The sequence below is a fragment of the Leptonotus elevatus genome, chromosome 6 (genome assembly GCF_054856555.1).
Source record: "Leptonotus elevatus isolate MCC_2025b chromosome 6, RoL_Lele_1.0, whole genome shotgun sequence".
NCBI lineage: Eukaryota > Metazoa > Chordata > Actinopteri > Syngnathiformes > Syngnathidae > Leptonotus > Leptonotus elevatus.
The window spans coordinates 8,004,285-8,031,583 of record NC_141244.1 but is presented as its reverse complement, the minus strand read 5'-3'; the positions used below and the strand labels follow the sequence as shown (position 1 = coordinate 8,031,583).

The 27,299-nt window shown below is 37.9% G+C and overlaps 1 protein-coding gene across 2 annotated transcripts in view; it reads right to left on the bottom strand.

The window, feature by feature from the left end:
• zfpm2a (zinc finger protein, FOG family member 2a) overlaps positions 1-27,299 on the bottom strand; it is a 138,580-nt gene that overhangs the window by 96,433 nt on the left and 14,848 nt on the right. For both annotated transcript variants that reach the window (XM_086078803.1, XM_086078805.1), the window contains exon 2: positions 4,601-4,759. In XM_086078803.1, the coding sequence (XP_085934929.1) occupies positions 4,601-4,759 (159 nt within the window). The remainder of the gene's footprint in view (positions 1-4,600; positions 4,760-27,299) is intronic.

The window sequence follows — 27,299 nt, the reverse complement described above, 5'->3', positions numbered from 1 at the left end:
TGGCGGGCATGCATGTGGACAAAATGAGCTGTTCACATCAGTCCTATCACTGTTTTATCAAAGGACAGCACTCGAGCCAAATCACAGTCACACACGGTGTGACACACATTCAGGTCAATAAGCTTATAGGCAATTTACACAAACAATTCCTCGAGCAAGGTAGCAACAAAGTCATATTGGCTTTTTCTGTGCCTTTTAGCATTGTCTCTGCGAAGGAAGCCCTTGAAAATGTCAATCCATGTGTGTGAGCTGAAGGAGCTCAGAGCTCTTTAATTCTGACCACTGAGGCTAGAGACAGGGCACCATTTCAGCAATACAGCAATATTGAACATAAGCATTTGAAAGTCTTCATACATGATCGTCCTTCATCACTAAGTTCAACTTTTGATACTTTGACCTTAAGGCTTCCCCTTTTTAAAGCCATTTCAAGTAGGGATGCGCAGTATGTTTCAGAATGTGATGTAGTAGTTAGTTGATAATGCATATTTAGTTGCTGATGCATAATATGCAGCAACAGATTACATTTTCTCATAAGCAATCTTTTTCTCCAAAGTCAAGCATAGCTGTAAGACTTCTCTGCAGTCAGGAAAATAGGTTGAAATTGTTTTCAATTTGTGGCAGAGAGACCACGCCAATGGAGGGAGGCTATTAGTGCAATGCTCTGCCACTGTCTCTTTAAATGGCAATAAATTCCCATCATTACAGAATCTGGCAGTTTTCCTCCTTGTCTGCAGCCTGGGTCTTTATCTCGCTCTGCCTCCGTCTCTGAGCATGCAGATCTGGCCCAGTTAGATTGTCATACTTAACAAACATTAATGATTAATTTCCTCCACTGAGTCAAATGGGGCTAAAGGGATGACTTGATTCATCTTATCGCACCGCAAATTAGCATTTGCCCACATTCTCTTGCATCAACTGTGCATTAAAATTCCACAATCACCATTCTAGGCACTAGCAGCTGTGGCAAAAGAGCCAAGGAGACCTTCCGGTGCACTGTGAGAGATTCAGATTGCTTCTGTGAAGAAAAGAGTCATCTTTGATTCTGCCACTTTACAGGTCATTCGGTCAAGATATGTAATTGTGCTGAGATTAGGGTATTTGTCTACATTAATTGATTGTGAAAATTAACAGTTACACATGTCGTAGAAAAATGGGTACAAATCAAGGGGTCAATAATGTATTTTTAAAACAAAACAAAACAAAACCCAGCAGCAAGGAAACATAAATATATTTATAACAAATGTAATCACTTGTCAATCTTGTGACCAATCATTGCATTATTGCTTCAGCTAATGCTAAATGCTATCTTGGTTGACAGTTCAACAGTGTTAAACACATACGTACACTCACCATTATCCAACCTTTTTTGCTTGGCCCCGGCAGCTAATGGAAGCTGGCTGTATTGTTTAACTCGCGATCCCACATTGTAACATTGGAAATATGCCGCCACAAGAGCTCAACTTGCGTTGGGTTTGACTGGTGATCGCAGCATTAGCCTAGTACAGGGATAGGCAACCACCACAGTCCTGCATGTTTTAGGCTTCTCCAGAGCTTTCTGAATGAGCTGATCATTTGAATCACTTGTGTTGGAGGAGGGAGACATCTAAAACACGCAGGGCTGCAGCTCTGGAGGACCAGGGTTGCCTACCCATGTCCTAGTAGGACTACATTTCTCATGATTATTAGATACAGAAGCAGGTTGTGTTCTAGTTCCGTTATGACATAAAAACGTTAGCGATTAAATGGAGCTAGATTAGTCATATGAATCTCTATGACAACTGTATGATTGACATACACATGGCCCAAAAAATTTACCTGATGACTGGACAAAAAAAAAAAGGGACGCCAAGAAGGGATCTGTATAAAAGCGGGACAAAACAATGGGGGTGGCGACATAAGGCTCAAACGGTACTGCCCCGGTTAAACCGAGAATTCTGGTCACTCTAATGAAGGGGGTAATAACAGCTACTGTTAAATTTTACTATTTCAGTATGAGAGGTGTCACTCAATATGTACACACATATTTAAATCTATCAATTATGCTGACTGAACTTTAAAAAAAAAAAACGGGACGCACGGAAGGAACCTGCATAAAAGCGAGACAAAAACAATGGGGGTAGTGACACAAGGCTCAAACGGTACTGCCCTGGTTAAACCGAGAACTTTCGTCACTCTAATAAAGGGGGTAAGAACAGCTATTGTCAAATTTGACTATTTCAGTATGAAAGGTGTATACACACAAATTAAAATCTATCAATTATGGAGCCTAAATCTCTATGAGCAGCAGAAAGTGTTTGGGGTAAGATAGATTATGTTTTAGAAAAAGGCAGGGCTATTTCTTTATATTCTGTGCCATTTTTACATTAACCTTGGTAGGAACAAATTCTATTAGCCTGAAAGGTGAATTGTGTTAATTTGCGGTTTTAGGTTCTGTGTCTAGTCAAGGTATGCCGCCCTTAGCTGAACAGGTTCTGAAGTCAACCATCGCCTAATGTGGAGTTCTCCAAGGCTCCGACCAAGATGGGACATGAAGGTGCTCCCTACACTTATCTGGGGAGTCTCTTTTCTGCAAGGGTAAGGCAAATGGCTGAGGCTTTGGTGGCATTCAACTTCCTGACCTTTGCGCCTTTAAGCAGCTTTACTACTTCACCGCACTCTGATCAAAGTTAATAAGTGCTTCATATGTTAATGAAAATTGGTACTCTTCTTTGTGTTCCAACAGCTTTTTAATACCTATTATAGACTGAAACTTTTAATGGAGGTTTTAGGTCCCCCTGACAAGCCCATTTCATAGAGTGACTACACAGATACAAGGCTAAGCTAAGACCAGAGAGCCGCTGCTCAGTGGAGGAACCTTACACGGGAGACCTTATTCTCCAGAAAGCAGCACAAGATAAAGGCCATGGGATGAGTGGCTGCTTTAAAATCCACGTTCAAGTCCGCACATGGCTAATTACAGCACGCCATCGCATTTGAGAGGGTTTAGTTAATCAAGGGGTCCCTTTTCCTCCTATAGTTGAGTAATAACACACTTAAACCATTTAATGCTGCCTGAAATGCGTCTTTCTTAATTCACGGCACTTTCACACAAGTGGCGTAGATTTAAGCCCCACTGACATTAGTTTTAAATAGATCTAATTGAGAAAAGGATCATGAAGGCTACACCTGATGATGGCGTAAAACTTGCCACATTGAAAAAAGAAATGTGGATAAAGCATCACTTGGGTCTTAGGAGGCAAAAGAGACTTAGCCACTGAAAGTGCAGACAGAGAAGTAATACAAAAATCTGGCATGTAGCGCTTGTGTATGACAAGGAACAGATTAACAATTTCCACCAGTAAAACTAGCCCGTCACATTTTACTTTTTAAGTGTTAACTTTGTTCACAAACACGGGACATGAAAATTAGATTTTTGGTCACACGGTTTTATCCAAAACAATGGAAAAATCGCTGGCTTTGACAAACCACTTTGAAGATATTCTGAAGGCGAATATTTATTAATTTTTTAAAAGAATTTTTTTGCAGTGGCAGCAGCAGCTTCCAATGTGTTCGGCGGCATCTATATCATAGCTACCGGGCAATTACAAGCCTATATACACACACCACTTTGAAGTTTAAGGACACATCGTGTCAGAGACAAAGGCTAAAAGCGGACGCGGTGTTGCTGGTAATTGCAATTTCTAAACAAATGCGCCGTTCAACTTTTCCCAGAGAACAAAAGGAAGACATTGATACAATTACTAGGGCATAGCCTACCTGAAACATGAAAGTTTCATTTTCCTTCGGTAATGTAATCCCACGAGGCACATCAGTTTAGAGGTGTGAAAAAATAATTCTAAACCATTTTCATTTGAAAGGAGAAACAAGGCCATTGATTCAAAGAACGGTTGCTTCATTAAAAACTCAAATATATGGCAACCATGAGGGGGACACCTGGGGTAGCAAAGACATGCGACCTGGGGGTACGAAGAGGTGGGTGGAGGGGTTGGAGGGGGATTGTTATGAGGTTGGAAAACTCTGTCATCTTGTCACTGTAACCTGGAGAAGACCACAAATTAGTTCATGTGATGGCACGGTGTGACCAAAATGAAACAAACACACAAAGAAGAAATCTAATTGAATTGCAGTTCAAAGAAGACTGGCGCATGCCTGGCGAAGCGTGGCTCTTTCTAGTGTTGGACCTCCAAGCAGTAGCAGGTGCTGCTTAGTGGAGTCACAAGGCTTTAGCGCGACCTCAAAAGGAAGTGCCGTGCTCTCCAGTGCATTGGTGCGCCGTAACACACCTTCACAGCACTATCAGTCTGCCAATCTCTCAGATCAAACCACTAGTCTTCGGTGGATTGTGGGAATAAAATACCAACATGGATACTTTCCACTGTAGATAATGATGCTGGAAAAGTACAAGAAAAAAATATTCATGCCAAGCTTGATTTGAACAGGACTTTTATTAAAAGCCTTTGGCATGCGTTCCACTTTTTTTTGATGTCTTGGCACGAGGGTTCCCCAACATATTGTCAGGCATTAGGCATCAAAAAGAGCAGCGCACACGCCTTGTGGAGAATGATTGGGGTTTGGTTTCAAATAAGTAAACGATGCTAACCTTTGTTGCAGAAGTACTCCATGTCCTCGCAACTCATGTTCTCGGTATCAAACTCGGCAGGGAAGTTTTCTTCCACCGAGAACTCATCTTTGGCCAGGAGCTCGTTCTCCTCAGAGACGCACTCCTCATCCTCTTCCTCCAGGCCATCCTCCAGAGGACCTGAGGGAACACACACACATACACACATGTACACACACCGATGTTAAGCAGTTTCATCAGATCCTTCAGGCTTTCAACAAGTAAAAAAAAAAAAGAAAGTCTCTGTCACTTGTTTCGTTTTCTAAGCTAATACAAATGCAGATTCGATTCTGCAGTTCCTGTCAATAGAAAATAGTATTTGCTTATTTTTGCTGTAAGGAAGCTGTAATGCAGCCAAGGTCAGTGATGATTTTAATTACAGTCCTTGAAAAACAAAACGTCACACAGAAAAAGAAAAAAAGTTATTTTCCAGAGTTTTTATACGGGCATCAGCTTGGGAGCAGGAATAAAAATACTTTTATTAATTTGTTAGCCTTATCACAGGGTACAATGTAGGTTTTCCATTTACATTCCATGCCTCCAGGTAATACACCAGTGCAATCTTAAAGCAGACACTTTTCTCTGTGATTAATAACCCCCCCACACACCTCCTTCTCCTGTGCAGTATTATTTCTTTAAATCTAAATGATTCCAGAGTTTTGCTTGTAGCTGTACATCTATTTTGGAATTTGCATATTACCATTTTGCTTCAATCAAGGCCGTTGATGGAATTACTCTTTTGCAACCTGAATTGTATTAGCTGTGAAAAACATCTCACCCAGCCTTTGAATGTCATTAAGATAATCTCACACACTTTTCCTTCACACCACAACATGTCCCCAGAGTTTGTATACCAAATGCTCGAAGTTTGAAAGAATACAGTTCAAGCAAGAAAACGGCATTATTTATTTATTTATTTATTTATTTTTCTGAAAAATCCCTCTTGAGCTTAGGGTAATCATCATTTTAAGTGCTGTCATTGCTCGCTGCCTGCAACATTTGGGTGTGGTATCAGTTTCTCCTTGTCACATGAGTTGAGTTGCAGCCTCTTGTGCATCATTCTGAAGCTCAAACACAGCGCTGATATCCTCTCGACACCTTTCATTATGTTTCTCTCTATTGTGGTACAAGTGAATCCCTCCGCTATAGTAAAGCAGTGATTTCAGTTCAGTTCAGCAGCACTTGTGCTACTCTCATATTTCTCTCAATCTGAGCCACGGAAGAGACCCCCGCCCCAGATGTCCATAAACTGATTGCTCTTTTCATTAGTCCTATAAATGACTCTTTTGTAAGGGTCTACATGGGCACAAGACAATAATTAGCACACATCTCTAATAGACATTGCACAAGTCGGCATGCCACGCTTAAATCAGGATGCAGTTTTCTGATCGTATCTGCTGATTCGCTGAGAAGTGAAGTGAAGCGTGATGTGACTCTAGTATCACTTAAGATGATACAGAGAGATAAACAAGGCAGAATCAAGGATAGATTGTATGACTGGCATTAAATGCTGCCGCCAAAGCAAGTGGAGACAGAAGGTGCAAGAAAGCAGGAAAATACATTTCGATAAACACATTCTATTACACAGCTGAATAAGAGCTGTGTGTACAGCAAAACTATTCTTCCCCGGCTGCGGACAAATACAGCAGCACTAGCGCATACCATAGAAAATGGACCCACAGTGTTGTGCGATAATAAGGGTGAAAAGAGATTAAAGATAAACTTCATGGTCAATAAGACACAAAGATTAGGTAGATAAGATGAGATAGAATTGCAGTTTAATAGACTCTGAATAAGGGCATCTCACTTCCCCTCTCGAAAAGATAAAAACTAAATGGAGCATTTTCAAAGCGATAGAGATACCAGAGGCCTATCTGAATATGAAAAAAAATGAAATACTCCTCACAGTCAGCGTCCATTGCAGAGGCCAGATGGCAACTTCTTGCCGACTACATAGATTAGTTAAGTTTGTTTATATTCTCACGTTTAGTTTATTAAACAGTATTCATTGCATGGAGAGACCTGAAATTATTTCAGAGACAGCAACGATAAGAATAATGACTTTCTAAACGACTAGCACCACACTCCTAACTCATTTTCTGATAGTGGTGTCCCTGCTATATTTAGTTGTGTACTGTTTAAAATCCTGTCACATTCAGTGTGTGATCCATGCTTATTTGCTGCATTTCTATAGGCTTTGCAGGCCAGAGCAACGTCTTCTGCTTCACACAATTATCATGCCTCTTCGAGAGTTCAGTTGGCCAGCGGCACCAAAAAGAGACCTTTCAGTTTATCTAAGAAACAACAGTTTGTGATGGCTGGTATTATAACAGACTCTATTATAACAGGCTCAAATTTGAGAGGTTCTCATAAATCAAACAGCAATAAAAAAAAAATCAAAAATAGGGATGGGATCGAGTATGCTACTTTACGATCAGGAACGAAAGACATAGATGTCTGACAGATGCCAATTACGATGTACAATCACATATTTTGATTGAGACTTTTTCTGTCCACTGGATTATTACTTTAATTTCATTTATTGATTTATCAAAATTCCTTTTTAATGTGTGTTCTATACAAATGGGAAAAGGTAATAGAAAATTGCCATGAATTTCATGCAATTGTAAGGAAAATTTCTACATTGGTAATGGGATATATAGGTTTTAATTTATAAATGGTCTGTCATTGTTTTTGTTGTTGTTGTTGTTTTTTATGTACCAAAAGTACTAGTGTTATCGATACTTGATATTGGTGATTACTCAATACCTGAGTACTCACTGGTATCGGTCTGAAAAAAAGTGGTCTTAGGTCTAATTTGCAGCATGGTTGCAATTTTGAGAAAAAAAGCCACCACTTTTGAGGAAGAAAAAATCTGCTCCTACTGTCTGATTCTTCCTCTTCTTCAAGGTAAGTGTTCTGATCTGATTTTTTGCATGGCCTCTGAACTATATCATCCACATCCATCAAGCTATCTCTGCCTCTTGGAAGAGGAAGTATCGGCCGTGTTCTAACAATCATGCAGTGGGAGCAGTGGGCAGGAGCAGCCAATGTTAATAGAGACATTGGTGGCTGAATGCAGGCTTGATCACAGTGGCTCTTTTGTTCGTGGCATGGCCTCTGTCTGATATAGATCGCCCATGTAGAGTGGCGCTCCAGCATGGGTTATGCTAATGGCCCCACTGAGTTTATAAAATGGGGTGATACTCACAGAGCACATGATGGACAGAGGATTAATGAGTCACAGAGGAAGGGGATACTAGTAGAAGGAGGCTGCAGACAGAGGTTATGGAATGAGCGGATTTTTCATGGGAAACTCAAAAGCAGGCATGGAGGGGGAAAAAATGACACATACTGTACTTTGCAGATGATATGTAAACTTTGAAAAATGAAAAGGGCTGCTAAACAAATTCATGTGTGGCATGAGTGACTGATAATTTCATGGCATACTTTTCCACACTTCTGCAGCATGGGCAGCTTTTGGCCAAGTTATGATAGCGACACCTCACATTATCAGCAAGCTTCCCAGTGTGACGTGCGTTGCAGCCCCCTCTATAGCGCTCCCCAATTAACGGTGAGGTAATTGAATCCGACAGAACAAAGCTATCCATCTCTATAAGGATGGAAATCATTTGTGCTCCCATCTATACAAATTTACATTCAAAGGCTCGACTAAAAACAAAATGTAGTACTTGAGATGCAAAACATGGATATGTTTAGCTGAGCCAGGTGAGCATAAAAATATACACCTACCAGTCATAACCATTACGACTACAAAATAATGATATCCAATAGAAGAGTTACTGCATACAACACATGAAATGATTTAGGTAGATAAGATAATCATGTTAATTTTTTTGTACTGATTTTACAATATGTTCGTATTGAGTGGCTGGAGTTTTCTGTGGTGTATAACTATACAGTGAACTATACATACTTCCTTTTGTCACATTTCAGGCTTCAAACATATATATATATATATATATATATATATATATATATATATATATATATATATATATATATATATATATATATATATATATATATATATATATATATATATATATATATATATATAACATTTTAAGGTAGAGAATCAAAACCAATTGGGACGCAATCGTGACGTGGAATGGAAATGTATACATTATCTCAAACTTTTTTTTTGTAGAACGTGTAAAACGATCTACCCCCTTTTCACTCAGTGCAGCCAATTGACTCCAGAAGTTCCTTGGTGATTTTTGAATGATCCAACGTTGACCTAAATGACTGATGATGATAACTAGTGTCCACCTGTGTGTAATCTAGTGCCAGTATAAATGCACCGGCTCTGTGACGGTCTGTTAAAAGAATATTAGAGCGCAAACAGCATCATGTTGTGCAGAGGTTTAAAGCAAAAGATCAAAAAGTTCAAACTTTTAAGCGGTGTCTAATATTTCAGTAACATTAGACAGTCAAAAATATTAATGATAAGTATGATGCCAAAGATATATTGTCGGAGTAACTCCTCTCTGACAGTGTCAAATTTGAATATTTTGATTTTTGCAATGTCAAAATATATGACACAGCCGGTGTAATGTAGCAGCCAGTTAGTGTACTCATTCATACGTTTACACTCACTGGTGGTGTAAGGGAATTTTTCTCCACTAAAAATGTAAAAATGAAATGAAGCTAAATTGGCTCCTAATGCATGAGGGTTTGAGATGTGTGAGCAGGAGAGAAAGTGAAAGAGGAGAAATGCAAGAAGAGACTTGGGGCCATATTCTCTGCTCAGCTCTAATGACCTTTGGGAAGCAGAGGGCTCCCTCGGCCTTGGAGAAGACTTAGTGTATATGTTACAGGGCTCAGGCCTCTAATTTAATCCTTGATCACCATAATGAAATAGATATCATTTATGCTGCTCTTAATAGGTTAATATGTTACAGGAACCCCCGGAGGAATTCAACCATTCCCCTTAAGTATTACTAAAAAAGGTGGCCTTTCTTTAAGTGTTTCCACTCTGATCACAATAAAAAATGTAGCCAATTCGCCACTTGTACATACCGTAATTATTTGAAAATATATATTGTGTTCTCAAAGTTACAGCCTGTGACTATGATATTGTTTAACTTGATTTTCCAGTTGCCAAGCAATCTAATTCCAATGATTAGACATGGCTGCCTTCCAAAATTTGGGCAACAATCAGCAGTCAACAAACTAATCGGAAACTCAGCAGCAAGGATTCTTGCTTGGAAATTGTGTTAATTGTTAAATGCATTCACATTTTTGTAAAAGACAAGTAGACTTATGCTGCATTCGAGGATGGTCGGAAGTCGGACTTTTTCGTGTTCAAACCAGGAAGCGTGTACGGGAACACCCCCTTGAACTCGGAAATTTCACTTGCAAAGTCGGAAAAAAAAGGATCCCGACTTCACAGACGGACTACAATTGACGTCACTCTACAATGGCGACCCATTTGGAAACGTGAATGGTGAAACACAATTTACTCGAGTATAAAACTAGTATATATATAAAATAGCTTTCTTCATTCATAAATATTTAACATAACTTCACATAACACAACGTACGTGACAGTATGCCGCTATCTCCCTGCATAAAATTATACGATGAACTACTGAACTGTATGGAATGCTTATGAAATAAGATGAAAATAATAAATGAAGCAAAATTGCGAGAAGGTAAGTTTGCTGGAGGTCAAAATGAGTTTTGATGACCAAAATAAAAAACTATTTAGCACTATCCGACATTTACTTTCGCCTCCAATGCTTTCAGGTTGGAATTAGGAAAAAACAACTCTGATATATCCGACTTCAAACCATTCTCGAATGCAGCATCACCGTCATCTGGTGATATCTACAGTACATAAAGTGAGTCATATGACATCATGCATTTAGCTGGCCTATGATTGTTTATATTTGTGCATCATAGAGTGAAATTCCTTCCGTTTGATAGTGAGGCCTCTCTTAAATGAAAAGCATGTGATGGTGTTACCCAGATGTAGAAGGATACTATTTCAAAGAAATGGATGATCTGTCTCAAATATTACCTCAACAATTCTTTTTAGTATCAGACCCAACGATCCTGTCGTGTTTTCCGAGTTGCTGGCTTGACTGTTGTTGCGCCCAGTATGCTCTATTGAAGGGGAATAACACGAGCTCGTTTCTTTATCCAGTGAATTGGAATTGGACTGGCTTGAAAACATGCTGGCATTTGACTACGCCATTAAAATGCTGGAGGCACCTCTGAGCGTGCCCGAAGGCTTTAGCAGATGCCAGGCAGTTTCTCTGTGGAGTTAGCCGGGTCCTGCTTCACTCTCCCGCCTCTACTTGTCTCTCTGCAATTTACACATACAAGTGTAAGCGAACTTGGTACATCGCGTACGCCCTTAAAAGTCACAGAGATTGTCATTTAGTAATATGGACTTTGTCAATTCCTTCTTTTAAAGGACCCATTTTCCCTTTGCAGAGGTGCCATACTGTTGTGCCGGCTGGGTGATTTATTGCTATCATTCTGCTTTTTGTATGGAAATAAAAGTTAAGCATGTGCCGTACACCTAACATGACAGCTGAAACAAAGCAGGTAAAATATATTTGGCTTTAATTACGGCGTTTTAAGCAAGCTTTTCACACAAACGTTGACTTTTAATGAAGCCATTGAGTGCAGCTCCTCCGGGGAGCTATCATGGTTAAGTGGGGGCATCCATCTTCAGCCATCAGCTCATCTACAGACGAGTGCAGGCACTGTTGAAAACGCGCTCACCTCATACCGGCTCACTTTATCTCCACTAAGTGTCGTCAGTTAGGTGACGCTAACAGTGGGGCAAAATCTATTTGTTAACTAGCTGCGATTGTCCAGGGAATTTTCATGCTAACGAAGGCAAGAGAATTATATGCCTTTATGTAGTTTTTATTTTTCGCGGCGGAAGAAAAGCATCATCATCGTATTTTGTAATGGACTTCAATACTGTAATAGTAATACTTGTTGAACCTATTTTAATGTGAATATACAAAAAGAGTGTCAAGTGTATCAAATAATGTAGATAAAACAATATTTTCCATCAAGGAAATTCAAAGAAATTAATCAATCTGAGATGCCAATTTCATTCCCATTATGAAGGAAGGGGGTTGTCTTTCGCAATAAATTCTTCATTAATTTAATTCTAATTTGCCCCTAGTTCCTATTTCTACTATTGATAGTTCTACTCCTTAATACCTCGGATAAGGGGGAGCAAATCATCGCAATAACTCAGAAGAGGCTGTGAGCTGCAGATATGATCTAAATATTACCAATGCCAAAAGAAGTGTGAAGTCTGATGAACATTTCAAAAGAACAATTCTTTATGGATCAGCTAAATCTTTTCCACTTTTTAATTAAAAGTAAAGAAAATAGAAGTTAATTATCCTGTTAAGATTAGCTGCTGGGCATCTTTCTGTAAATTGGTTCTAATTAAAAGGAAATTGTCAAATGACATTCAAAGCAAGCACTGTCCTTTAAAACAGAGACTGAGATGGGCTTTTCTCTCTACAACCCCCCAGCGCCCCCACCCCCACCCCCATCCCTTTCCCACCCGCAGCCTCTCTAATTCTTGATCTGGCCTTGTGAAACTTCTTGCTGGAAGATTACAAATGCGCCAGCGCTTCACACACACACATACACACGCCTGCACACGCACGCACATATGCGCACACACTCCCTGGATAGCAGGCCTGCTCCCATGCAACCAGTAAAATTCACAGCGAGCATAGAGGTTATTGGAGATAAAAACTGTACATGTATACATTTACAGAAGATGCACTGATTTTAATTGAATGCTGATTTAGCTGTACTGATATAAAAAATATATATATATCAGTATTTTTTTATTTTTTTATTTAGCTAGCTAACAAGTGGGTCATTGACAGATACATTTGTTCAATTACGTCCATTTTATGAATTATCATGTGGTTCAACCAAATAGAAATAACCAATTTGCGACTTTGATTTTGAAATACATTTAGAGACAGGAGTTTGTATCATCCACATTCATGGGACCAGCTATCAGGTTTGTACTGTTTCACAACTATGTAAAAAAACGAAACAAAAACCTTTTAGCAACTGGTATGTAGTGATCACATTTGGTTTGAACAAGCATTAATTTCATTGTGCTTTTGCTCATTTTGAAGATTTTGACATTTTCACCTGAAGTGTACAATCAGGCTGAAAATGCATTTAAAGCAATAAAAAGTTCATTTTGGCTCATATATATATATATATGTCCTATATTATACATTTCATAAATTGTAGATAATAGTAAATGATGATAACGATTAAATATTTTATTTGTTTTTATAATAAATTAACTGTGCTCGGTCTGGTGAAATTATTATCCCTCAATGACCCAAGTATTACAAAACCTACATAATTGTTTTGCCATTAACTGTCAAATTGTTTCTAAGTTTCAATGCTATTTGTTTGTTGATATTTATTACAAACAAAATTTATGAATAAATACCGGCCACAGGATTTACACATTCACTGTAATACTAATAAGAATGTGACGTATATTGATTTTACTCGGGATTAGAGAGTACAAGTAGTAAAAACAAAAAAGAAAAAGAAAAAAGAAAATAGAAGAATAGAAAATTTTCATTGATTTCATGCAATTTTAAAGAAAAAAATATATATTGGGATATGTACGTCTTTAAAATTATCTGTCATTGTTAAAAATAAAAAATAAAGTGATATTGAATGTCCCTGGATTTTACCTTGACTTTTGGGATGATAATTTCGGAATTGAATTAATTTTAGAATGTATTGGATAGAAAATATAAAAATGTGCAACTCTTAACTAATTAACTCTTTTTATATTGTTTTGTTTTATCTTGTCGTCTTAATATGACATTCTGTTGTCTTATTGCAATGTTCTATAATATAATATCTTGACCTTGTATTCCTTTGTGATGTGTATTTTAATGTATTTTTGTATATGATACTACAGATGCAAATTAGCAACTGCTGCTAGAATCTGGCATGTTTACAACTTAATTTGTTGTTCATCAATGTGCATTGTCCCTTTCAAATAAAATGGAAAAAAAATTGTCTAATGTCTTGTCTGCATTAAAGTGAAGTTGTAACAAGCTGTAACACACTGCCCATGAATCTAAATACTGTCCACTCAAAACGAATGGTTTTGGATATTGATAATGACAACATTTTCTTCTTGAAATAACATTCTTGCACCACATTACACACCATTAGATAATGTATCCTTACATCTTTCACCAGTTAGAGATGAGCTTCGAAGCCTTTTGTGTGGGTGCTGTTATACCTTTTATCTGATTTCAAGTGTGTTTCATCATTCTCGCTTCCATCCGAATACTTTTTTTTTTTTAATCATAGACAATTCCAGCAACAGCCTTTCGGAAGAGAGAAACCCCTCGCTGAAGCCGCTCCATCTGCTGTGGCTAATGATGGTGCGCTCCGTGGCCTGCAGCAGAACTGTATAAGGGAGATTTACACCCATAACCCCCATGGGCCCTCAGAACTGCACCTCTCTCTAAAACACCGTCACTCCATCAATTCCCATACGATAGCTGGAAGAGCCGGCAACAATGGTCCAGCAACAATGACTTTTTGTACGAGTGACAAGTACCTTTTTTGGATGACATAACCTGCCGCGATGTCTGAGTAGCACGAAGCGCACTGGGAAGTGCATGACAGTTACACCATTGAGGCAGCAGCGATCATACCTGACTTTACTTGAAAAGATACTTGGTAATGAGCGTGACATGCCGCTAAGTGAGAAGGGTGGCTGTCTTTGTGGATGCTCTAATTAGAGTGATGGCAAGAGGGGGAAATAAGCAATCAATAAAAGAAAAACTGCACAGAGCTGCTTTTACTATTTAGTCTGTTGTTTTTGTTTATACGTTGTAATGGCCCTTCAATTTTGGTAAAACATGTTTTCACATATATGGCTTGTAACAAGTGAAGTAAATCTATAGTGAGATGCAGGAACAAATTGTGTGTGTGAGTATGTGTCTGAGAGGGGAGAGAGCACCATTCCTGAGGGATTGAATGCTCATAGTAAATGGAAGTGGCACAGCTCTGACCTTTGAGCTGCAGCATATGAGTAAAATGAAGGAACTGTCAAAATATTGCTTGAGAAATGACAATCCACTACGCCTGTCCCAAGTCTTGACATGGCATGCAAGTGCAGAGCAGTAACCTGCTGATCTCGACATTATAAATGCGGGGATTATCATGACAACAAACTGCTGCCTGACACACTGCGTCCCCTTAAGACATTCGGACAACTGCGTATGTCACGCACAGTGTCCTCAGCTATTTTTGTTTGTGTCAGAATTTTCTAAATACAGCAATTCAATACAAGACAATAACTTAAAACACTCAGTCTCACCATCTTGTTATGAAGTTTCTGCTGTTTCTAACCTTAAAATTTGGAAGCTGAATTGCGCCTTCATTTACACCCATGTGATACTCGAGTCCACCGAGAATAAGTCATTTTATAAAAGCAAAATATCACAAGCAAATTACTAGTGCTCTGAGAAAAGAAAGATTGGGAGGAACAAAGACAGGCAGCCATAATTATTTCTTGGCGAGGCTAGCATGTCAAAGCAGGGCCACCGTCTTTCTGGTGGCCAGTCCCCTGGGCATCACGGGCATCAAAATGAGGTCCAAATTATTGCAGTATAGTTGAAAATATCATATTTACTTGTGGCGCATTATGAATGTTGATGTTTACACCTGTCTGCGTGAAGACGGCAAGATTTATAATACTCAGTAATTTAGCAAATGTACAGTATGCATATGAGCTTGTTGGCAGGGATTTAAATTAGGTCAGAAACGGAATACATCAATCGCAACCCATATGTGCATCTTGTTTTTCTTTTTTACTCCCCGACCCCCACCCCCTTCCTCAGCCATCTTTGCTCAGAAGCTTGGCGATGAAGTAGCTTGAAGACTGCAGAAGTGTGATATGTGAAAATCACATTTGCAGATGAGCTTGAAACTCCTTTTTAATATTCAGATATCAGACATTCTGCACTGAAAAGCTCACTAAGACGATTCGGGGAAGAAAAAGCAAGATCCGCGCCATTAAGGGAATCGTTGGAGGCTTGGTTTACATTTGACATATTTCACAAAAATGTACAACCAAGTAAAACATCACCAGTTATCAGCGATAACAATGCAAATTTTTGTCACAGAGCGCAGGAAGATTCTGTCAAAATCCAAAGTCGCTCAGTTTTTTTCCCCCTCTGTGGCTTAACACCCTCAGCTTATTGGGGCTTTGATTTCTTTCATTTTTTTAACTGAGAAGTCAGACAGGGTTGTGGAGTAAAAGACGGTAAAAGGTATACTTGCCATGAGGCATTTAAAGCCAATAACGCATCAAACACACAAGCCTGTGGATGGATGGACGGAAGCCCGGCTGGCTCCAAGGATGCCTAAAAACCCGTTAACCAACTTTCACATGCACCACAAAGAAAAGCCAGTTTGATGACCTTTGCTAGCGCTTGTAAGCACGAGGAACACAACAACGCCACTGCAGGGTGTTTTTCCTTTCTCGTAGCTCTTCCTCTGTGGGGCACAGTAGCACTTTGACAACAATTTTGCTGCCTTACAGCATAAATCCATTCAATGAATTGCAGAATATAGCCTCTGCAATTCCCCTGACCATTTTCAATTCACTGTGTCTTAGCCGTGTGCCAAATTTGTCCCCGTGCCATTTTAATTATATACAGCCAAGACAATCTTTATGATGGTATTCAGTAAGAACACCAATCTGCAAAAAAGGTGATAAGTAGGAACACCATCCAGCTTTGGTATCAGTAATAAACAGACATTTAATTGAATAATTTGACCTAAGAGGCTGATGTGGGGAAAAGGCATGTTGATATGTAGAATGACAATATTTGGAATATTGAATATAATTCAGTGTTTTGCATGACGCCTGCAAAACTGTGGGTTTGGTTGGTTGCCCACCAACTTGCCAAGTGAGCTACAGGGTGAGTTTTTTCACGACTGATAAGCCTCACTAGCACTCAGATGTGTGTGTTCAATTTGGCCAGAGGAGCGCTGGCTTAAGTCTATGTGCGTGCCTGTTTGTATATACATGGAGGGAAGAGAAAAGAGCCAAATTGTACACGCATACATCTATGAACACACATGCAAAGAGACTTTCCGCATAGACTTCGATACAATGACACAAGACCCCTTCCTGTTTAGGGATAGCTGTCCGAGGACGCCTCACATTCAACTATTAAGCCCATATCCCACTGAGGGTCAGATGCAAGTGTTGGCGAAAGTAATGAATGTGCACTCCAGTCAGGGCTCGTCAGGGTTTGTTTGTTCAAGGTTCGCGAACGTTCGCCTGATTTTTCTTGTTGCAATTTCATTGCGACAAAAAAAAACATTAAGACTGTTTAGAGAACCATTAAAACTGTTTAGAGAACATTTAGGAAACGTTGAGACCCTGACGTAAAATCAATATTCCCTAGCGTCGCTAACATTCATCCCTCAGTGGGATATTGGCTTTAGAAATTATTAACTAATAGACTGCATTATGTCAGTATAAATGTTAGTCTGAGAGGCTTTTGATACAATTTGGGGTACCACAAGGTTCAATTTTAAGGCCATTATTATTGTTTCTTATACAAAGTATATATTGTCACCTTCTTAAAATAATTGCCTAAGTATTTTTTTTTGCAAAAATTATTACTTTTTTTGCCTAAACCATGATGCAAATGGTTAAATTGTTTTGTGTTTCCTGAATAATCTGAAAAAATGGCATGGTGATTATTTTAAGAAGGTGTCGTTATGAACGATCTTGCAGCAGTATTAGCACTTTATGTCCAATATTATTTGCTGATAATACCAATGCACTTATTTCCAATAGATTCTGCGTTCATGAATGGATTTAACAGTGTTAACATTTTTAAAATGTTAACAAAGTTCACAAATGCCTTCATGCATTTTCAGAATGGTTTCAAAAAATTAATTGGCATTAAATGTGAAAAAAATCTTGCATATGATATTTGTAGGGACAATTAATTATAGCCTAATTTGGGTTCAGTGAAAGTTCATATTGATGGTGAAGAAATTATTAAAGCTACATCAACAAGACTCCTAGCCTAGGATTCTACATCTCCTAGGAGTCCTTGGCATAGTAGTTTATGAGAAATGTACATGGAAAGAGCATGTTAGTTTTTTTTTCAATAATCTCTGGGGATTTTTTTTTTTTAAATTTACGTTATTACAGTCATCTTTTATATTATTATTATTATTATTATTATTATTATTATTATTGTCTTGTATATCCATATCTCACCTATTGTAATATTGAATGGGTGAGTACTTTCCGTACATATATATCTTCATACAATGTTACTGCTGCAAATGTGTTTTGTCAGAATGGCTGCTTTTTCCAAGTCCCTAACCGCTCCATTTGTTTTTCAATGTAACATACTGGCTTCTTTTTTCTAAATTTATAATATGCTTCAAATGTGTACATTCAATTTTAAATGGAAGTACATGGATTCAGATTTGCCACAAAGCAATTTTTTTATTTTAATTTTTCATTTTCAATTGCCCACTGTGTAAAATAACTAAACTAAATGAATCATCATTTATTCTTCGACTTTTTACTTTTGCTCACTGTCCGTTCACAGTTCAACACCATTTTGACTACTAGCAATTTTGCAAAGGAGACCATTTGCAGATGCAGCAGTTATCAATTCAAACAGACACGCAATCCAGGTCCAATGTCACTTGTCCTCATTATGTTAATGGTTAATATATGCAAATGAAAACATTCTAGCAATTTGATTTCTTTGAAGATAGTTTGGCATATTGTCTTAGCCATAATGATGATACACTTTTCTCCCGAGCTTCGATTTATGCGGGGCTAGTTTGTTCATTTTTATCAGCTCAGAGTTCAATTTCTAGAGCTACTGGTAGGTGTTTTTCACCTTCCCCTCACTATTTAACTAATTACGATTCAGGTACCATAAGCAGATTTTTCACGCTATTGGTGTTTTTCTTAATTAAGAAACAAATGAATTCTCCCCAGCAAAATAGATGGAACAACGGGATAGGGTGCCAGAGGCCAGATGCGGCGCTACTTAATTAGAAGTCACCCCATTGTCTGGGGTTTTTAATGAAGCTCCAATCTAAATGGATATCAAAAAAGCTTCTAGTGAAGAAGAAAAAAAATGCGCAAAGGATGGCCATTTAAAATAATAAGGAAATAAAGATAATGAAAGACAAAAGACATGTACTGGCAGCCCCTGCTCCCACCTTTAGTTGAACGCAAGCAGTGCTCCCTTCACCTCTGGATGAGCCCTATTAAAGCAGCGCCATTCCTCGCCTGCCCCACCTGCCTGAAGCCATGTCTAATGTTCTGCCAAACCAACATGGAGTTGAAAAGAGTGTGCTTTTCAACTTCTCATCAAAGTGGAAGTTTCATTACCCTGTGGATGCTTATCAACTAACCGAGGCAGCCGTCGACTTCCTGTCTCGACTGGAAAAAGAGCTGAGGCGAGCTGAATCCATGTTTGTGATATCATTGTAATTTGTGATAGGCCGGTGTTTTGTTCTGGGAAGACCGACACAAACTTCCAATTAGCTGAAACAAATTGTCACCTCCGTGTAATATGCACGCTAGAAATGCTGGTCGACAAATCGGGTCGGTCCTGTGAAGCCCAATCATCAGCTTCAGCGATGCTGGCATCCTGGGAAGCGAAAACGATAACATCGGGACTGCTTTGAGTGAAATAAAAACCCATAGTATGCCCATATGTGCTGCCAACTTCATCAGTCCTTCTTCAGACAGCATGGCTTAGGAGTTCCCAAAGGATGGGCCAGTGCCCACTGATACAAGCCCAGCAACCATCTTGTCCAAGCCAAGTATCCCTGCGCCCAGGGGCTGTGCCATCAATGCCATGACTTGTGCCAGAGTGGACCCCCACACCCCCAACCCTCCCAGGAATCCATTTCAAAGGCTTTTTTTATGGATCAGGTATACGGTGTGATTTTTCTTTCACTTTCTAATGTGCTGTATAAAAGGCTGGTGGAGGCCGACTGAACTATTTTTTTTAAGACATGATTTGATTTCAGATTGAAGAGATTAAAAGGGGGAAAACATTATTTAAGAAAAGAAAAAAATCAACCAATTATCAATAATGAGGAGCGTCTATCGAGATATACGTATCCAGTATCTGTCTAGACCCCGCTATGTGTGCCTGTCAACAAATTTCATTGCATGTGCGGATCTGGACAAAAAACGAACTATCTTTATTACCCAGATGCATAATATTAAAGGGAAAATGTGGGGGGAAAAGTCATTTTTTACATCTATAATCATTAATTACCATAATCCTCTGGCTGTTCACTCATGTGCTTTCCTCATTTACATCATTACTTGTTTATTTATATCTTTGAATGAGATTAGAGGGGGAGATTACTAAGCACAGACACATGAATAGCATTCAAAGAGTGGAGGATAATGTAAGTCGTTTGGTGATTCCTCAGCTCCTTTCAAATCTACCGGTGGAGTATTAGAACAATACAAGTGGATGTGCTCCATATAGTGTGACAACAATAATACAAAATCCTCAGGGAGTGAGCCCCCGTGTAAACACTCTGGAGCAACACACACTTGCAAGCTGTGTCCTCAAATGCATGAGAAATTAGCTTAGATGCCAGTGAGGGCACAGGAAAGCGGCAGTTCAGAGAAATTACAAGACCTAAATAGAGATGTGCATGGTTAAGTATCCGTACAAAGTGTTTTATTGTTGTCACTGTATCTGAGAACACACTTGCAGAACATCGGCCATGAGTTTACAAGAAACACTATATTGGTTATAGCCTATGAAGCAAAATTGTGGACTTCTATTTTTTTTTTTTTTACTTAACCAGGTGATGGATACAGTAAAGGTTGGCATGGTGGTAGGTAGGTAGGTTTTTTTAGGTATCAAATTGTCCCTAATATTTATAGTTGTGGCATGCTATATGCATGCATGTGTAAAAATATGGGAAGATGGTGGCAAGACTTGACAAATTAAGAAGGAACACTGTAAAAAAACAAAACAAAAAAAAAACACATTCAGTTGTTTTTACGAGAGAAAAAAAAATAGCAGGTGTGGTTGCCGGAGAACATTGGAAAAAATACTGTGTAAATGTAAGCAACTTTACAGAAGAACTTGTACATTTTACTGGTATTTAATGTACAATAAACAGTAACTTCTTCCAAATTTATCGCGATTCAATGTACAATAAACAAAATCTGCATGTACGTTTTACAGAACAATATAGTATAACAGCAGCATGTTCTTGGTAAATGGTACTTGTTTTGTATAGCACTTTCCTACATTAGAAGGCCTTCAAAGAGCTTTGCATTTTTGACTACTCATTCACCTACTGATTACACAGCATAAGGAAGAACTGGGGTTTCATTATCTTGCTCATGGATCTTCCACACAGTCAGACTGCACTGGGATTGAATCAACAACTTCAGGGTTGCAAGAAGATCATTCTACCACTGAGCCACACCACCTTGTTGTTAATTTATCACTAAAGGACTGTTGAATCTACAAGTTTAAAAATATTACAGTTGTAGGATATATAATAATACAAGTTCTGTACAGTTGTTTATATGTGCACAGTATTTAGTTTTATTTTTTTACAGAATTTTTCTGGTCACCACAGCTGCCATTTTTTTCTGTAAAAACAACAGATTTGTTTTAAGTGTATTGCTAAACTAATAATTTAAGTAAGTAATTAAGTAGATCAGTTTTAAATTAACATAATACATTTAGTTTAGCCTTTATATTCGCATGTTTTTTACTGTATATCTAAATATTCTCATCTGTAATATGAATTTGCAAAATGCATGTTTCCTTTGGCATAAACAAAATGTACCAAAGAATCTGCTGACAAAAAGTGTTATTCTAACACTGCTATGATGTAATTTTAACTGTATCCCACAGTTTTTTGTTTTTTTAAATTTTACAGTCATTTTTTAATTCTCCCCAAAAATGTGATCTTTTTAAGTCTTTTTCTTTACTGTCAAATCAACAGTTGTGTTTGGTTCTGAGTTTTACAACATATTAATGTAAATTAGCCAATGCTTCATTGTTTTTGTATTTACAGTCACAATTTTACAGAAATTCACAAATTCTACAGACATTTTTTACAGTGAAGAACACAGAAATACCAACAGAAAAATTCCACATGCAAAAATGATGTATGCGCGTTTTGACGAATAAACTGCAAGGTGGATTTATTTGCCGCTGCAAATGAAGAGATGGATCTAAGGAGCAGTTGGCTAATTATTTATCCTGCTGGCTTTATAGCTCTCATTAATTTCCTTTCCCTCTTTCTTTACCTTGCATTGGAAGTCTAAAGTCAACCTGCATCTGGTGCTGATAACGCTGGGGTCTCGACAGCCTCGCTCTCAGCCTTTCCTCAAAACACTTCTATTAATGAAAAGAACATTTCATATACATTTGCTGGATAATGCCATTTGACACTTTACATGCCAAATTAAAAAAGATGGAGAAAAAAGTATGTAAAGTATATTGTAACATGTATGTCAGTATGTGGGGTGCATCTGTCATTCCATGTTTCAATTCAAATGAAAGTGGGAGTCAATTAAATGTTATTTAATTTCCATGATAAATAATATGGGTAACAGACACTGTGATGTATTCAAAATGTGTTTAAGTGCAAATCCATCCATTCATCCATTGAATTGATTAATAAGCAAATGTGAAAAAGTTAATCAACTAAGATGTGTAAAATGTACTGCAATAATCAGGAGTTTGCTTTTTTTTTTATTGACAACCTTTGAATCCATAATTAATGAAATTACAAATCTGGTCATTTCAGTTTTTAGATTTGCAATATTGGAATGTATTCCTCAAATAGACAATTTATGCAATTGAATTAGTTCCTGTATCTAGATTTTTCACTTCCTATTGTAATAAGCGGGGGGGGGGGGGGGGGGTCTAAAATTGTATTTTATTTGAATTGTAGAGATTCTTGCGATTTGTCTCCCGTCATCATTGTCTCACTTGTCTCCTACTGCCAAACAGGGTGTAGACTGAAACGTGCCCACTTTGGTGCTTTCAAGAGATCGCACCTCAGCATTTCTGAATTGAGGGTGTCTGCCATTTCCTAATGGCCCAATCTGGCTCACTGCAACCTCCATCACGCTTGGCCACTCTCTCTCTTCCACCTGTCCATCACATTTACCCCATCACGACCATGACTGCAAAAACCTTCACTTCATTGTCAATGCGGCGACAAACCAAACGCCAAATTTGAAGCAATTCTTCAAGGCAGCGCACTGATAGAGGCTGCACACAGGTTGCAGTGGGCGGAAATTGGTGCAAAGCAAATATTGTCAACTTGCGCTGACTTCAAACAACAGTCAGATGGCAGACACCAGCTCAGCAGTACCACTGTTGCTTTACACAAAAGAGAAAGCACTTGGGATATTTTTTCTCACATTGCACTCTTCAGTCTAACAACATTAGACAGTTCCATGAAAGTAAAATAAAATAACTACAATATATGCATAATATAACATACTGTACACAGGGCTTGACATTAACACACACCAACTTTCCAAATGCGGAAGACAAAAACAAGACATCTAGTGGTAGGTTGTAAATGTTTTTGTTGTGGCTGTGCTGAGGCCAACATTAGCACTATTTTATTGTCATAAGTAACTACCAAACAGGCATCTTTTTGGGTAAACACTGTACTGTATTCTCTCTCTCTCTCTCTCTCTCTCTCTCTCTCTCTCTCTCTCTCTCTCTCTCTCTCTCTCTCTCTCTCTCTCCCTCTCTCTCATCAACGGTATTTTTGCAAGTTACATAAAATGTAGCTACTAAATACACAATGCTTCATCAATAAATCTGGTCAACAAGGCAGCATGGGATTTGAATATGATTGGATACTTCTGAGCACAGCAACATCTCAGTTGTAAGAGGGTGTGCACACTTGTTCAACCACATTTTTCTTTTGTTTTTATCTTTACCTCACCTCTCAAAAATATATATATATTTTTGACTTCTACAGGCTAAATACCACATTAATGGTGGAAAATGTTTTGAAATTGGTTTCATATTTTTCAACATTACAATAATCTGGCATTTGAAAATGGGTGTCTTGACTTTGCCTTGATTTGTATTGTTTTATAAAGCTTTATCGTGTAATTTCATGATTTTCTTTCTTTCTTTATTCTTATTATTTGTTTTTTAAGTTATATTGTTCAGCGTGGTACGGTGGAAGACTGGTAAGCACATCTTTCTCACAGTGCAGAGGGTGTGAGTTTGAATCCGGGCACTGCCTTGCTGGGTGAAGTTTGCATGTTCTCTCCATGTGGCCTTTCTCCGGTTTATGGCATATTCCAAAAACATGCATGGTAGGTTGATTGAACATTCTAAATTAGTAGTCTCAAACTCACGTAAATGTTGAGACAACCATGCTTAAATTCCTGTTTTGATTAACGTATTGATGATTTAAAATTATATGTATACATATACATATATATATATATAGTTGTGAAATACAAGGTTTCAGGCCAACACCCTTTAGTTGTCTTGAAAAAAAGAAGAAACTTTGGATAATAATAAGCATGTATGTATGTATGTATGTATATATGTATGTATGTATGTTCTCCTACGTTCCATTGAAGTGGCATAGAACATGTTTAACATTTTACTAAAGTTAAACTCAACTCAACATTTCAAACGACATATTGTACGTACAGTATAGGTCAATGACCCAAACTTAACTGGGAGAACTTATCCCAGTTAAGTTCTATTTCAAGCTCTAAAATAACTATCAGTGCTGTGAGGGTCATGGGCCTGGTCGGTCAAGATAAAGGAAATCCTGATGAAATGAACCATGAGGAAGCAGAGAGGAAACCCAGGAGAGGTGAGATTGTTACAGTGAGTAGGGTATTGACCTGAGAGACCCACCTTACTGCTTGATGGCACAGACGTTTGATTTGACCTGCACGTACATTAACATATATATATATATATATATATATATATATATATATATATATATATATATATATATATATATATATATATATATATATATATATATATATATATATATGTTTAGAATAAAACAAATTGAGTGGTGAGCACTTCTACCTCATAATTTAGGGTTCAAATCTCATCCTTCGTGTGCAGAGTTTGCATGTTCTCAGTGTGCTACCAAATTTACAACTAAAAATTTTCTCCAATGTAGGAATAATTATGAATGTGAGCGATTGTTTGTCTCTAAGTGTTTGTGATTGTCTGGCAACCAGTACAGGGTGTACCCCGCTGTTCACCCGAGGACAAGTGTTTTTTATTGAAAAAAAGATTTACATTGGTGGAAAGGGATACGAGTGGCTTTGACTTTGTTATCGAGTTGCAATCTGTCATCTGGCCAATTTTTGCTTTGACTTTTGACTTTTTATGCAAACCTGAGACACAAGCACTGTATGGTAGCATTGATTCACTTCACTTACCTACAAGAAGACAGGCTGGCTTACTGTAGGTTGGCTTGGGCAACAAAATAGAGGCTTCAAGCTGTTTATTGCCACTCCTATTGCCACAAGTTTTCTAGCTGAATGCTAATGCTAACACATAGCGGGAAACACCGAAGCTGGGCTGAGTGCAGCATGTAACATCTATGTACCCTTTAGACAACTGATATTTGAACACAATCGCTGAAGCAACACATGTTGGCACTATAATATAACCATACTCAGGCAAACATTCTTCATCTTCTGCAAAAAATAAAACTTATCTTACTGCTCAGGAGTATGGATCCCACACCAGACACACACCAGAAGCAGCAGCATACTGTACATATAACTGAAGCAAGAAGTTTGACAAAAATCTTTAATTCTTTACATTCTATTTAATTATCTCATCGATGTATGCTTTTCACATGTACAATATTATAAAGTGCTATTTTCCTTTCTCAAATGCACATTACTATGTTGTTGGTTTTTTGGGGAGATTTAATGTGTATGTTTTGTTACGAGTGTAGTAATGGATTGAATTAAACTCTTATCACACTGCACCACTTTACAAGAAATTCTGAAATCTAGTGGAGGAGTTGTGAATATGTATATTTTAATGGTGCATTGGTTTACAATTCATATCTGCAAAAATAACTGGAATTATTCAAAAAGAATAAACAAATGATGAAAAGGATACAGACTGAACTAAAAAAATACCTTTGGATCGATGTAATTTAAGTGCAGTAATGATGTTGTAATTTCATCCCCAAAAAATTAGGTGGACGTTCAATTGTACAGTTATGAAAGAAGAAAAAAATCACAAATATATTTAACCACTTATTGGGCCTCTTTTACTAACATTTCATGGCTACGCACTTTAGTGAATGACGCCAAATGTGACCAAATGATAGATGCGTATTTTATCTTGCTATGTTTTCATTTGCAGTATATTTTAAATACTTAGGGTCAATGATGACTTACAACAAAAAGGACTGCTCTCAATGATCCTTCTTATATGATTGTAGCAGTGACACAAATCAGTATTTACCATTTCCACATCTGAGACATACAGCGTATCGCCACCATTGAGCTGGTCAATATACATCACTTCTCCACCAAAGGATTATAGTGCTTATCTGAAATGATATTCAATAAAGTATGACCACAGAAATATCGAGTGGAGTGTTCCTGCTCAGATCTGGCTTGAGCCAAAAAGAGGGGGGGGGGGGGCTTTATTGGAGTTAAGATCCAAGTCAAGATTACCTGTAGAAAAAGCAGTTAGATGTTCTACTGCATCATCGTCCACTTTATCCTAAAGAGCAAATCACAGTGTCTTATTTCCCACAATGGGTTGGAGAGGTGTTAAAGGATACCTTTCTAAAATATATAGAAATTTTCCAGTAGCTTCCACAATTTAGCGAATATGTTTGCTTGGTCTGTGTGTGGGCAGAACACCAGTAACATTAGAATGCAATTTCAGGAGAAATTGTGTGCGAAGGCTGAAAGGCTGAATGAAAAGACATGAAATGATGTGGAATAATTTGGAATGAAATGGACTGATTATGAATGATATGGAATGACATACTATGACTTGGAATGAACTGGACATCTTGACATTGGAATGGTTTGAAACAATTGAAATGAGTGGAAACTGGAGGTGAATGTGTAAAAATTTATAAATAGGGAGAAACTGAACAGTTTGAATACATAAAAACAATGTAAAAAAAGAAAAAACACATAAACCTCAAATGTTAGCTTTTATTTTGGAACTTTGTGAAAAATGTAGAACTATTTGAATCGGTCAAACACTGTAGAAATTAGGACAGGAAATTCTTGATTTGTTAACTTTTAATTTGATTGGGAACGAATTGGGAAATTTCAGTGGGAATTTTAGTGGTGAAATTGTTCAATGTTTGATAAATGGGAATTTCGGCAGGTTGAAAATTGTTCCCAAGGTGAACTAAATGAGCTGAAAGTTTTGAAAGAGAATAATGTGAATCTGTTTTGTTGAATGCGTCACTAGAAATGAATGGGGATTTATTTTTTGTGGGGTGTAGACATTTTTGTCGTATCAAAAGGTGAACTGAATGAGCTTAATTTCATTTAGAATTTAGAATGTCAATATGTTTTGTTGAATGTAACATT